Raw genomic sequence first — 15,317 nt, forward strand, 5'->3', positions numbered from 1 at the left:
GTCATCGTTTCAGAAAATATACGGATTCGCCGTCCACACGAAAACATGAAACCGGCGTTTTCAAATTTATCCACCCTGGGACCCGGTTTCAAAAATGATCGGTTTCACTCTTCGAAAACGCCGTTTTCGTGTGTACGAAACGCCTATACGGTAAAAAATGTATGCGTATACAGAGAAACCCGTCTTCGTGTGGACGGGGCCTGAGTCACGGGGAGCACATGGGAAGAAAAACAACAAAACAGAAACACCAGTCTGACAAGAAGTTTTCCTACATTTGCACCCAAGATTACGCTTTTGTAATAATAAATACATATGAAATCCTTCAAACAGAGTACAAAGATGTTAAGCTCTTTATTTTGTTAAACTGTTTTTTCCTCTTAATCCAAATATATCTATATACATTCATTTTATAAGGAATAAATTATTTATGAAAGTAGAAATATAGCATATACTTATTTCTTTTGCATAGTAATATAATCACATTAACATAATAGCATAAACGTTTTATCATCAAATATATATCTGGCACACAATTTTATTTTATATCTAATATTTGTTGTTGTTGTTGTTATTGATAATAATAATTCTCAAAAAGTAATGTACAGACAGTTGTAAGGTCTGTGTTGGGTCTGTGTCATGTTCTTGTTTTCATGTCTTTTATTTTGTAACTTGGTTCATGCTGTTTGTGTCATACTTCCCTTGCCCTCTTGTATTAATGCTATTGGTTCTCTTTTTCATTGTGTCATGTTCTGGGGCATGTTCAAGCTCACACCGGTGCCCAATGTTTTGCTACAGTTTCTGGGTTGAACGACATGTTTCCTGGAACGGTGTGCAACGGGGTTTGAGATACATTTTCTCTTGTTTGGTGGGTGTGTCAAAAAAGTCAGCCCAATCAGCAGCAACGTATAAACCACAAAGTATTAGAGACAACTCGTACAATGGGTCCAAGTGAAGTCGTGTACAAATGTGTCTGCTGCAGCTCAGTATATGCAACAATTGAAGATATTAGAAGACATGTTTGTCGTAAGAGTTTTACAGTAACATCATATCAACATGATGATGATGAATTTGTAAGTAGATGTAATTAACATCAAAATAAATTCACAAGAGCAAGTATATTGTTTGCACGTGTTTATTTACATTAAAGGCAACATAACTGAAATAATAAGAGCACAAGTATAGATCTAACTTCTTTAAGTCTGTCTAAATATCATGCAGTAATTGCAATGTCTTCTGGTCCATTTCCTTTCCTTAGGAAGGTGTGCTAGACACTGATTAATGTAACATAAAAATACTATACATATTTATATATTTTGCTATTGTATTGAGGAGTGACACTGTCATAAATTTTCTATGCTCCTCTGATTATATAATGGTAAATATTACAATATCATAGCACAACAACAGTGATCAGCAATAATGATAAGCCTAACACTCACAATAAAAATAATAATGTCATATAGATCATAACACTGTCTCGGAGGTAAGAAGTGGATTATCATTGACCTGAAATGTTTGTCTTTTCATCCTGAAATGCGAGGCAAATGTTGGATCACAATAATTAGTTACCACAGTTTCCACAAATCCCTTCACTCGACTGGAATGTTCTCTTTTATTCTGGACGGCAAGGGCAGTGACTGTAACATTGAGCATTTTGCAGTATTAAACGTATTTATACTGATTTCATCAGGCTCCGAAAATTCTTCAAAAAGAACACAAAGAATGGCCTTCTCAGCTGCCATAGTTGTAATACTTGCATCATCAGAATAGGGTGTTCAACGCATCACCATTTCTGTGTAATAAGCACTTTGCACCGTTTGTTTCGGGGCTGAAAGCAGCCCAGATTAGTACTCTTAATCATGTGTCCTGTCTCTCATTGGTTGGTTCTTGTCATGTGACCTGTATTGTTTGCTATAAGTAGCCAGCATGTTGCCATTGTCTCTTGTCGTGTATTGATGTTGTAACCCGCTGTCGGTGAGTCTAGTCTGTTCATGCCAAGCCTGTTCTAATTCAAGTCTGTTCAAGTCAAGTCGTCTGTTTGGAATATGTTTGGATTTTGGATTTTACGTTTGTAAATAAACTGCACATGGGTTCATTACTAAACTCGCCGTTCAGTGGACTCCGTTCGTTACAGAATACACGACCACAAAATGAACCCAGGAGTTGCCCTCCTTGGACTACGGCAGGGGAATCGCATTGAGCATTATGTGGAGGATTTCTGTTCTTTGTGCCACTTAGTGGACTTCAATGACGTGGCCCTCAAAGACATTTTCTGTTTTGGCCACACAAAAGAAATATTTGTTAATGCCACGTCACACGCCTCACTGGACTCTGGCTAAATATACTAAGCTTGTTCGAGATGAACTATACTAGCCTGCCATCGGCTGGCGAGAGTAGCCGCTTGCAGACGGGGCGGAATTAAAAGTGGAGACGTCAAGTCAGACACTTTCTGCTCCCGGTAGTGACGCTCTCACGGTGTTTCCATACTCTTATCACAGATCAAGTGAATTAAATGCAATATTTGTCAAATACAAAATGTTTTTATGAGTAACGGAAACACTTTTTTTATATATTGCTTAATTCAGCACCATCTGTTCATGAATAAAGTTAAACAAACATATACTATTTAAATATCAATAAAGTGGGGATATATATGCTTTTATCAGTGCTATTGATAAAAATGACTCAAGATAACAGTGTGACTACACTAAAAAAGCTTTACTGTTATAAAAACACAGATTTGTGAGCATTATTGGAATTAGAATAAACACCTCGGGCTTGTCATCACAGAATCTAACCAATGAGTATAAAGTGTGTCGTCATCAAGGCTTTCTCAGACAATTTTGAGCAACTGCAGCGCCCGACCTCGGCAGCTGGTCTCGTTTTGCTCTCGCGGTACTTTGATGGCACATGCGATCGTAAGGCGGCTGCAGCACCGTTCAGAGTCGGACAAATGTTCTAACCAGAATGTATTGCTTTTGTCAGGCAGCAGCCGATCTTTGCGGCGCCACATGAAGTCGAACAAGCCTACTGACTTTGCGCTTCGGTTAAGTGGTTCCTCGTTTACTGTGGGGATTGCGGATGAGGAACCCTGCACTCCTACAGTACCCACCACACCAGAGCATTTTCACGTCCCGACCGTCATGTCAGGAGTTGTTCACGTCATGCCTGTTACTCCAGAACCAGCTCACATCATGTCTACTACGCCAGAGCCTGCTAACGTCATGTCTGCCATGCCAAGGCCTGCTAACGTCATGTCTGCTACAACAGAGCCTGCTAACGTCATGCCTGCTACTCCAGGACCTGCTCACATCATGCCAGTTAAGTCAAAGTTTACTCATGTCATGTCATGTCTACCAAATCACAGCCTGATCACATCATGTCTGCCAATCCAGAGTCTGCTAACGTCATGTGTGCTACCTCACAGCCTGCTCACGTCATGCCTGCCAAGCAAGAGTCTGCTCACGTCATGCCTGCCAATTCAAGTCTGTTCATGTCAAGTCTGTTCATGCCATGTCAAGTCTGTTCATGTCAAGTTAAGTTAAGTCAAGTCAAGTCAAGTCTCGTATTATGTTTGTATTTTGGATCACGTTTGTAAATAAATTGCACTTGGGTTCTTAAACTCACCTTTAGTGGACTCCTCATTACAGAATACACGACCACGGAGGCCGTTCATGAACTCACTGTCGGCTTTGTCATGGCCATGGAGGCTGTTCATGAACTGACAGACTGTCCTGTCATGGCCAAGGAGGCCATTCAAGAACTCTCTGCTTGCTTTTTGAGGGGGGGGGTATGTAAGGTCTGTGTTGGGTCTGTGTCATGTTCTTGTTTTCATGTCTTTTATTTTGTAACTTGGTTCATGCTGTTTGTGTCATGCTTCCCTTGTCCTCATGTATTCATAGTATTGGTTCTCTTGTTCATCGTGTCATGTTCTGATTAGTAATCTTAGTCATGTCTCCTGTCTCTCATTGGTTGGTTCTTGTCATGTGACCTGTATTGTTTGCTATAAGTAGCCATCATATTGCCATTTTCTCTTGTCGTGTATTCATGTTGTAACCCGCTGTCGGTGAGTCTAGTCTGTTCATGCTATGCCAAGTCTGTTCAAGTCAAGTCGTCTGTTTTGAGTTTCTTCTCAACAGGTAAACTAAATTGTTATTGAAAGAAGCCTACTTTTACCTTTTGAGACATGGCTTCAATTTTATAGACCTATAAGGGTTGTGTTTGTGATGCATAAAAGGGGAATTTGCAAATGTTGTTTGAAAATATGAGCTTTTCTGTCATGGAAACTAGCATGTATCAACCTTATTAAACCATTTTATAATGGATGGATGGATGATTCAGCAGCAGGCGCCATATTCTGACAAGATGTGGGAATTCATTCAGCACAGCCTTAACATTGGTATTCTCTACCCATTGAGGTTACATTTGTTGTAGACTTCAGTGTTTCATATTCATTAAGTAGACTGTGGCAGCCCGCCACAGTTTAATAATAAACCGAAAATATATCTAAACTTCTCATTCAAACATCAAGGTCTTTAAAGTTGTTTTGGGCCATTGCTTTGGCAAAGTATCTGTCAAATGAATTAAAACCGAAAACACAATATGGCTTAAGCCTTGTTTATACTTCCTGTCTCTGCATCACAAGCCTCTTCTGACTGCGTGCGCACCTCCACAAACAGACGAGGCATTTATACTTGTTGCATTTGCCATTGTACTAATTTGAGTACCATCCCAGAAAGCCCGACCCAGTTTTCTAGTCTCTCTAGAAATATGTTATGATCGACAGTGTCAAACGCAGCACTACGATCTAGTAGTACCAGCACTGATATTTAGCCAGAATCAGAATTATAGCAAATATAATTTATTATCTTAATGAGCGCTGTCTCTGTGCTGTGATGCGCTCGGAAACCAGATTGAAAATTGTCCAGATATCCATTTGAGTTTACGTAGTTGTTCAGCTGATTTAAACTACCTTTTCAATAATCTTACTTATGAAAGGAAGATTTGATATTGGTCTATAGTTGCTCAATATGGTGTTATCAAGATTGCGCTTTTTCAGAAGGGGCTTAACAACTGCAGTTTTCAGGGAGTTTGGAAAAGTCCCAGAAAGAAGTGAGGCGTTCACCACTTCTAAAAGATCAGCTTCTAAACAGTTAAGCACACTGTAATGATTTCTAATGAACACACTTGTCTTGACAGAGCAACAGAATCACTTTATTCTCGCTGAAAGTGGTCAACACACCCCCAGAACCCAACATGTGCCATTAACCCCGCAATCATGTTTTCTTAAAGGAATACACCCATTACAAAATTTTCAACATCATTAAACAAAACAAAACAACTTATTTCCAAATTTTTTCACTGCTTACTCCAACCACATGGAATAACATTGTTTCTAATCTCTATTAAACATATATGACTAGCATATTTTCCTTATTTCTCCTCTTTTTTTTTTCTTTACAAATCTAATCTGTCCACTGGTTTGCTTATTCTGCCAGATCATCAACAGTCCTGTTTGTGTCTTTGGGGGCTGAGGCAAAGTCGTCCCACTGTTCGATGTAGACTCAGGCTGCTGTTCATAGGATTGTTCCTTTTTGACCAGAGTTTGAGTTCCTCCAGCTGAGGCAGGGATGATCTGCAAGTGACGACGGTTGCGCCACAGAGTTGCCCCTTGATGTGTCTCAATAGCGAAAGATCGAGGAGTTGTACCCTTGCCTGTGACCACAGCAGCTGTTCCCCAGGTCTTTTGATGGTCTAACTTAGTGAGCACGGCATCACCAGACCTCAGCAATGGTAAGGGTCTAGCTCCGTGGTGAGTGGTGACGATTAAAGTAGAACGCTTGCTTTTGCTTTTCCATGGAATCTTTTCTCCTTACATCTTTTAGATGTGGCCACTGAGGCTGAAGATTTGTCTCAAGCATTGGAAGTGTCGTTTTAATTTTTCTGCCCATTAGTAGTTCAGCCGGGCTTACACCTGTAGGGATACAAGGTGTTGCCCTGTAGCTCATCAGAGCCAGAAGAGGATCTTTCTGTTGCAAAATTTTCTTTGCAATCTGCACCCCTTTCTCTGCATGTCCATTTCCTTGAGCGTGGTGTGGACTAGATGTGATGTGCAGAAAGTCAAATTCTTTTGCAAATTCTTGGAACTCCGCACTCACAAACTGCCAACCATTGTCTGAAACTATTTCGTCGGGCAACCAAATCTGGCAAATAGTGCTTTCAGTTTTAACACTACTTCTGAGGTGGTGGTTGCTGGCATGTGAAGAATCTCAAGAAATCGAGAGAAATAGTCTGACACAAGATAAGTGTGCTTGTTATTCTCACACAGATCAATAGCTAGCCTTTTCCAAGGGCTGTCTGGAAGGGGTGTTGAGATGAGAGGCTCCTTTTGCTGTGTCTGTTTCATCTCTAGGCATATCCGACAGAACTGAACCTTTTGTTTGATTTCAGATGAAATGTCCGGCCACCACACAGATGTACTGGCCCACTCCCTACACTTTGTCAGACCTTGATGCCCATCATGTATTCTGTTTAGAATATCAGCTCTCAACACTTCTGGAATCAACATACAGCTTCCTCTTGTCAGTATTCCGTTGTGCTCAGACAACTCATTCTTGAAAGGGAAAAACTGTCGAACCGCCACTGGAATGTTCTACATAATTCGGCCATCCTGACTGGATATACTTCAGTACAATTTGCAAGTTGTTTTCAGCCATTGTAGCAGCCCTAATGGCTTCAAGTTTTGGAGGGCTTGCAGGCCTTCAGTTACAGCAGCAATGTAAGGTCATACAAAAGGTCATACAGTGGTTTGCCTTCTGTCGACAGATTTGGAATTTACTTGCCCAGGTAATTAAACATTCCAAGTACAGGTTTTAGCTCACGGACCACTCTGACCTTCTCAGGATCGGGTCTCACACCTGATTTGTCAATCAAGTGACCAAAAAAGTGAAGTTGTTGTTGTCTCAGCAGACACTTTTCACGGTTTAACTTTAACCCAGCAGACTCAATTCTCTCCAATACCTTGGTAAGCCGTTGGTCATGCTGTTCCATGGTGTCATCATACATCAGTGTAAACGTAATACAAGTAATATTAATATGTAAGTTAAAGAAATAGTTTAATTTAGCGCAAAGGGAATCATTTACAATTTTATAAGGATTTGAACAGAATCAGTGTTACGGCGATTCACTGAACCAGCCGTATAACAAACTCTGCACTGGATATTAAAATCCAAAATATAGTGAAAACACTATTAAACAGCATTGTAACTAGATCGGCAGATTAAGACATTAACTTGTGAGCAGAAAACACAAGATACTTCTCTTTCAATATAAATCAGATTTTATTTATATAAACCTACGACATAAACTAATCTAACACATGAACACAAGCATTCACACGTTGCAGAAAGAGAGAAAGTGAGGAAAGGATGAGTTTAAGATAATGAAAATGTGAAATCCCAAGTTTACAGCAATATGTTCAATTGCATAGACCTGAACAACCATCAATCACTTATTTAACCCTCGCTTTGAGTTTCTCAATGAGGCTAAAATTTATATTAACTGCACCTGATTCAGTTAGAATCTGGAGGTACTTGCTTGCTTTGCCTGTGTTACGGGCTTTCCTTTGTGTCGTCCTTGCAGACAGCGGGGTTCCCCGAAGTATCTGATTGGTTGAGAGTTCAGTAGTCTTTGAAGTGAGGTCTTGGGCGTTGGCTGAGGATGCGGAGTTGGTCTGGTCGAAGTTTGAAGCGAGTGCAGTTGGAGCTGGACTTTGTAGCCAACTTACATTAGAACACGAAACTCCAAGGAAAGAAAATAAACTAAAGTAAAAGAATAAAAATAAAAGGATGTAACGAGACTAGGTTGTTTTTCTTTCCATCGTGGTAGTATAACAAGACTATGATACATTTGACAAAGAATTGATTGGAAGAAACATTTAAAGCATGAATTTTCAAACTCATACATATCAAACATGCATTTGAATCCTTCAGCTATTCAATAATGATTAAAAAGACATACATGTTATTTGATTAAAACATGATATGTGGGTTACATAAAAATGTCCTTTTAGGATGATTTTATGGGCATATGAACAAGAAAGTCTTTGTATAGTTCTATGGTGAATGAAGGCATGTTCTGTAGAGAAAGGAATTCAAGTCTGTTTTGTCTTGAATGGGGGAAGACCCGCCCAAGAGTAGCTCGTGATTTCCTATCACAGGTTTAAATGTGACGGCCATCTATTTGAACATCAGTCTTGATTCCTTGCCCCAAACCTGACAGTCTCTTTCCTGAATTGGAAATATCAATAAGTGTTCTTTTGTCTCAATGTTGCAAACTGTTTTGTGAAAGAGGCTTGCTGGTTAGATTGCTTGCTTCAAACTAGATTTATGACGTCCTGTTTCCTTAAGGCCTCTCTGCATTCCAGCTCCTCAGGTTTCAATGTCCTGATGCATCTTAAAATTGTCTGATTCAGTCTCTGATATCCTACACCAGTATATCATCCATATACACGGATACTCCTTCAAGCCCCAGAAGAGTTTCTGCCATCTTTCGCAGAAATATTACTGCGGCACTTGAAATGCCAAAAGGAAGACGTTTAAAGGAGTACCTTCCGAATGGTGTTATGAATGTGGTCAATTTGCTGCTTTCTGGGTGTAATGGTGTCTGCCAAAAACCCGAGGCAGCATCCAAAGATGAGAAGACTGTTGCACCACTTAGCTTTGCAATGATCTCCTCTGCGGATGGCAGAACATATCTTTCCCTTTTTACAGCTTCATTCAATTTTTTCAAATCCACACAGATTCGTACCTTTCCATTCGGTTTTGGTACTGGCACCATGGGTGCGCACAAGTCTGTAGGGTCTGTCACTGGCTCTATGACCCCGTTTCCTTCCATGTGCCGCAACTTCTCTTTAACTTTTTGTATGAGAGGCAATGGAACTCTGTGTGCTGTGTGTACCACATATGGCTGAGCATTTTCCTTAAGCTGGATTTTTACAGGTTCTGTTTTAAGGGTTCCATGCTCTCCAAATGCATTGTGAACTTCCTCAATATGTTTCACAAGTCCCATTGAGGATGCAGTGGATCGACTTAGCAAATTGTTCACATTTTGACATACACAGGGAATGTGTACACACTTCCTTTTATATGTGGTACTGACTTGAAATTTCCCCACGCACTCTAGTTGACCTCCCAGGACTGCACAGTGTAACATTTGTCTGCTCCAGCATTCTCCTGGGATTAAGTGTGCTGAACGTTTCTTCACACATGATGTTTGCATCTGCGCCAGTGTGAATTTTAAATTTAACTGGTGTTTTTCCAATGGAAATTTGCACAGACCACTGCTCATCATTTCTTTGTGAATTTGTAACAGCACCCAGGAAATATTGTGTTTGTGCAACAGTCTCTGTCACTTCTCTGACTGATTTGCTGTGACACATTCTTTCCCAGTGACCCACTTTTTTTTACATTTATTGCATGTTGATTTTATTGCTGGGCATTTTTCCTGTTGTCTGTTTGATTTTTACCACATCTTTCACATTTTGGTTCTCCTTGCTTTTTGTCGTTTTTACATTTAGGTTTCCATTTCTGTTTTCCTCTGTCTGCTGCTCTTCCTTGAGCTATCTCTACTGCAGCGCACGCCTCCCCCTGCTGGTGAACGTGAAGCGCTACCTCTACACACGACAGTTCTTTATCAAGTATGCTCACTACTATCCGATCCCGGATGTGTTCATCTCTGTGTTCACCAAAGTCACAGTGTTCCGATAAATCGTAGAGAGTTCTAATAAAGGTTTCAGCCTTTTCACCAGGGCACTGTACTCTTTGATAGAAGCAGGCTCGCTAGTGAATCACGTTTCGTTTAGGGAAGAAGTACTCATATTTTCTTAACACAACGTCGAATTTATTCTTGTCACCCTCCTATTAAAGGTGAATGATTTAAATGTGTTCGGCTTCATTTCCCATGGCATAGATCAATGAACTGACCTGGACTTCCCCATCTTCCTTATCCAATTTGGTAGCACTCCAAAAGCGCTGAAAACGTTGTTTCCAGTCAGCCCATTCATTTGGACGATCAAATGGAAAACACTCTGGGGGGTTGAATTCTGCCATCCTTCCGAGGCTGTGTGCTCGTCAAGCATTTCTGACACCATGTAATGATTTCTAATGAACACACTTGTCTTGACAGAGCAACAGAATCACTTTATTCTCGCTGAAAGTGGTGAACACACTCCCAGAACCCAACATGTGCCATTAACCCCGTAACCACTACGTAATCACGTTTTCTTAAAGGAATACACCCATTACACACACTTTTGAAAAAAGATGTGGGAAGTGTGTCAAGATTTAAAGTGCTGTACTATTTCTTCCAAAATTTTGCTATCAATTGCCTCAAAAACAGACATAGTTACTTATTTTTGAAATTGCGGTCGAATCTGTGTGACCTCTGCATAACTGGAAGATGTGCCAATCACCTTTCTGATATTATTGATCTTCTCAGAAAAGGAAGCAAACTCGTTGCATTTGCTGTCGGAAAGCATTTCAGTAGCAAAAAGAGTGTGAGTGTTGTTTAAGTTACTGTTTATAAGGTTTGAGAAGAAGGTCTGTCTAGCAGTGGCTAGTTCCACATTGAAAGCATGAAGGCTGTTTTTATAGATGCTATAGTGAATTTCTAGTTTCGTCTTCTGCCACATCTGCTCAGCTTTTCTACATTGACTTTTCATAGTCTGAACTGTATGGAGCTTATAGTATGACAAAACTATTTGAATTTGAATTGTGTAAATTTGAATTATTGACAGGTGTCATTTAACAAAACTGAATATAATGTGGCATTTAACATTAGTTCTGAATTTGAATTTTTTTCAACTTGAATAATTAACATTTGAAATTAAACAACTGAATTTTTTTATGGCAGTTTTTTTTTAATAGACATGTATTTTCAAACAGTGGATTTTTTTGTTCTGAATTCTTTGAATGCAAATATCCAGCTTCAAGTTTTCAAGATGAAGAAATTCGGAATATCAAATTCAATATTTAAAATTCAAAGCTCAGAAATTCAGATCATAAAGAAAGTAGGTCAGAGGTCATCCACAGGGAAGAGTAGATGATCTCTGAAAAGTCGAACGAAGCATTTACTGCGACCGGGAGGGGATATGTTCGGTTCACTTTGGCTAGTTTTGTCCTGGCCACAACATATTAACTCGTGGGAGTGTGATAATATGTTGGGGCCACCATATATATATATATATATATATATATATATATATATATATATATATATACACACACTCACCTAAAGGATTATTAGGAACACCATACTAATACTGTGTTTGACCCCCTTTCGCCTTCAGAACTGCCTTAATTCTACGTGGCATTGATTCAACAAGGTGCTGAAAGCATTCTTTAGAAATGTTGGCCCATATTGATAGGATAGCATCTTGCAGTTGATGGAGATTTGTGGGATGCACATCCAGGGCACGAAGCTCCCGTTCCACCACATCCCAAAGATGCTCTATTGGGTTGAGATCTGGTGACTGTGGGGGCCATTTTAGTACAGTGAACTCATTGTCATGTTCAAGAAACCAATTTGAAATGATTCGAGCTTTGTGACATGGTGCATTATCCTGCTGGAAGTAGCCATCAGAGGATGGGTACATGGTGGTCATAAAGGGATGGACATGGTCAGAAACAATGCTCAGGTAGGCCGTGGCATTTAAACGATGCCCATTTGGCACTAAGGGGCCTAAAGTGTGCCAAGAAAACATCCCCCACACCATTACACCACCACCGCCAGCCTGCACAGTGGTAACAAGGCATGATGGATCCATGTTCTCATTCTGTTTACGCCAAATTCTGACTCTACCATCTGAATGTCTCAACAGAAATCGAGACTCATCAGACCAGGCAACATTTTTCCAGTCTTCAACCGTCCAATTTTGGTGAGCTTGTGCGAATTGTAGCCTCTTTTTCCTATTTGTAGTGGAGATGAGTGGTACCCGGTGGGGTCTTCTGCTGTTGTAGCCCATCCGCCTCAAGGTTGTGCGTGTTGTGGCTTCACAAATGCTTTGCTGCATACCTCGGTTGTAACGAGTGGTTATTTCAGTCAAAGTTGCTCTTCTATCAGCTTGAATCAGTCGGCCCATTCTCCTCTGACCTCTAGCATCAACAAGGCATTTTCGCCCACAGGACTGCCGCATACTGGATGTTTTTCCCTTTTTCACACCATTCTTTGTAAACCCTAGAAATGGTTGTGCGTGAAAATCCCAGTAACTGAGCAGATTGTGAAATACTCAGACCGGCCAGTCTGGCACCAACAACCATGCCACGCTCAAAATTGCTTCAATCACCTTTCTTTCCCATTCTGACATTCAGTTTGGAGTTCAGGAGATTGTCTTGACCAGGACCACACCCCTAAATGCATTGAAGCAACTGCCATGTGATTGGTTGATTAGATAATTGCATTAATGAGAGATTGAACAGGTGTTCCTAATAATCCTTTAGGTGAGTGTATATATATATATATATAGGTTTTCCAAATTGCAGTCTTGAAATATATGTATAAATAAGGTAATTATTAAATCTTAAGCATCACAGTTTTTTACAATCATTAGGACCAGACCCAGAATTCGCACCTGATATGTTTGATGAATGTTCATGCATAAGTTCATGCAGAAGCTCAGAATTTCTATAAAAAAAACAAAAGTCAGATTACATATATAAAGTGTTCAGATTACATTTTAATTTTTTTTTTTAGCTCATAATAATCTCCACCACGGTAAAACAAGTACTTTCATACTGCATCAAAAGTTAATTCACAAAATTGAACCTGCTCTTGTGCAGCAGACAGATTAGGCCACCATTAAAGAACAAAACATGATGCACTTACATTGTACAGCTTTCTCTTACGTATCTATAGTGTTTTTCTGTGTCAGAGCTTCCCACACGGCAGTGTTACCACAAGATGAATATTATTATTAAATTCAGCAGTGGAAACTAACAAAATAGAATTTAACTTATTAAAATTTTATTAGCTAACATTATCGTGCACTGGATACAGCTCATCGTTTGTTTATATAAAAAAAAAAAAATTCTAAAGAGACCGTGCCTAACAGTTAGGCCTAACGTTACTCGTCAACACTCAATATATCCGTATGCAATCATCTTAAACCTCCTAATAGAAACTATCTAAATACTCTTCGCGGCATTTAAAACATCAAACAACGCGACTGAATATTAATAAATTAAATAACTTACTTTTTGCAGCTGAAGTATTCCTCTTGAGGACTGTTCCCGCCAAAATCTCCTCAGGATTAACCTCCAGATCTTTCTCTCAGGTGCTGATCTCCTTCATTCTAGCAGCGGCCCGCCGGAGACTAAACTAACCCAGACCAGAGATAGAGACACACAACTACACCGAGTGTGGACCTTCCGCATGTACAACAGCTTTCAGCCGAGATCGGCCCAGATAGAAAGAGCCGTCTGTCAGCCAGAAGTGTTTTGTAGAGTCGGCGCGGCTCTGGCCCATTTTCTTCTCACCTTTGCCGAGACTGAGCCGACAGCTGCGTTTCAGCCAGAATCGGCCCGATTGTGCTTGCTATCTGCGCGACGATTCCAGGATTACATCGACAAAATCTCGTGGCCAGACATATTATCACACTCCCACGAGTTAATATGTTGTGGCCAGGACAAAACTAGCCTAAGTGAACCGAACCTATCCCCTCCTGGTCGCAGTAAATGCTTCGTTCGACTTTTCGGAGATCATCTACTCTTCCCTGTGGATGACCTCTAACCTACTTTCTTTACTATCTGAATTTATGCGCTTTGAATTTTAAATATTGAATTTAATGTTCCAAATGTCTTCTTCATCTTGAAAATTTTAAGCTGTATTTTTTAAAACTGGATATTTGCATTCAAAGAATTCAGAACAAAAAATGCGCTGTTTGAAAATACATGTTTATTAAAAAAACTGCCATAAAAAAATTCAGTTGTTTAATTTCAAATGTTCATTATTCAAGTTTAAAAAAAATTCAAATTCAGAACTATGTTAAATGCCACATTATATTCAGTTTCGTTAAATGACACCTGCCAATAATTCAAATTTACACAATTCAAATTCAAATAGTTTTGTCATATTATAAGCTCCATAGAACTGCTGTTGATTTTTATCCATGGTGATTTTTGTCTGCCATTCTTCTTGCAGACTTTCACGGGAGCAATATCATCAATAACATTCTTAACTTTTGAGTAAAAGTTAAGTAAGCCTTGTCCAAATACCCACACTTGCCGTCTTTGCACTTGACCACTTGACTACTTGTATGACGTATTTCCTGTATTTGGCCCAAGTGTTCAAGTGAGGATGAAGACCACAAGTGTGTGTCTAACTTTTCATTACCTAATGGGACACACTAATAGTGTTGTAAAAATGCAAGTGTTTACATAGCTTTATTTTAATTTTAAATACTTTGCATTTTAAAATCAACTTCTAAATGTAATTAATTTTATACCTATTAAATTGTGTTTTATTAATGTCTATACCTACCCCCAACCCTAAACCTACCCCTTACAGGAATGAAAAAATAGTAGCTGTTGTACAGTTAGACAAAAGCGATTACTTAATTGTTTACCTGGGTCTTTAGTCTATGATTAGCGCACCACCTCTTATCTGACAAGTGTTCGGGTTTGAGTCGTTCGTTCATCACGTGACAGCCCCATACGCTTAACCAATGCAGCGTGAGCCGGAAAGAGAATTGTTTAGTTCGTCTATATTGAGTCTCGGGTTTGAGTCGTTCGTTCATCACGTGACAGCCCCATACGCTTAACCAATGCAGCGTGAGCCGGAAAGAGAATTGTTTAGTTCGTCTATATTGAGTCTCGGGTTTGAGTCGTTCGTTCATCACGTGACAGCCCCATACGCTTAACCAATGCAGCCTGAGCCGGAAAGAGAATTGATTAGTTCTTCGATTGAGTCTCGGGTTTGAGTCGTTCGTTCATCACGTGACAGCCCCATACGCTTAACCAATGCAGCCTGAGCCGGAAAGAGAATTGATTAGTTCTTCGATTGAGTCTCGGGTTTGAGTCGTTCGTTCATCACGTGACAGCCCCATACGCTTAACCAATGCAGCCTGAGCCGGAAAGAGAATTGATTAGTTCTTCGATTGAGTCTCGGGTTTGAGTCGTTCGTTCTTTTGTCACGTGACCACTTGCCGGATCAGTACATATCAAATAGGCTACCATAAAGTAAAACTGTATTTTTTGTATGTTGGATCATATTTAAGAATTATCATACAATTATCAAAATATGTGTAATAAGCATTTTCCTAG

The 15,317-nt window shown here is 39.8% G+C and overlaps 1 protein-coding gene across 1 annotated transcript in view; it reads left to right on the top strand.

Moving 5' to 3' along the window:
• Window positions 1–771: 771 nt before the first annotated feature.
• Window positions 772–15,317, top strand: part of LOC306869605 (stress-induced-phosphoprotein 1-like) — a 51,350-nt gene continuing 36,804 nt past the window's right edge. The window contains exon 1 of the mRNA XM_079416403.1: window positions 772–865. Coding sequence (XP_079272529.1) covers window positions 782–865 — 84 coding nt within the window. The 5' untranslated portion in view covers window positions 772–781. The remainder of the gene's footprint in view (window positions 866–15,317) is intronic.

Source organism: Barbus barbus (genome assembly GCF_936440315.1).
Source record: "Barbus barbus genome assembly, chromosome: 5".
NCBI classification, from domain to species: domain Eukaryota; kingdom Metazoa; phylum Chordata; class Actinopteri; order Cypriniformes; family Cyprinidae; genus Barbus; species Barbus barbus.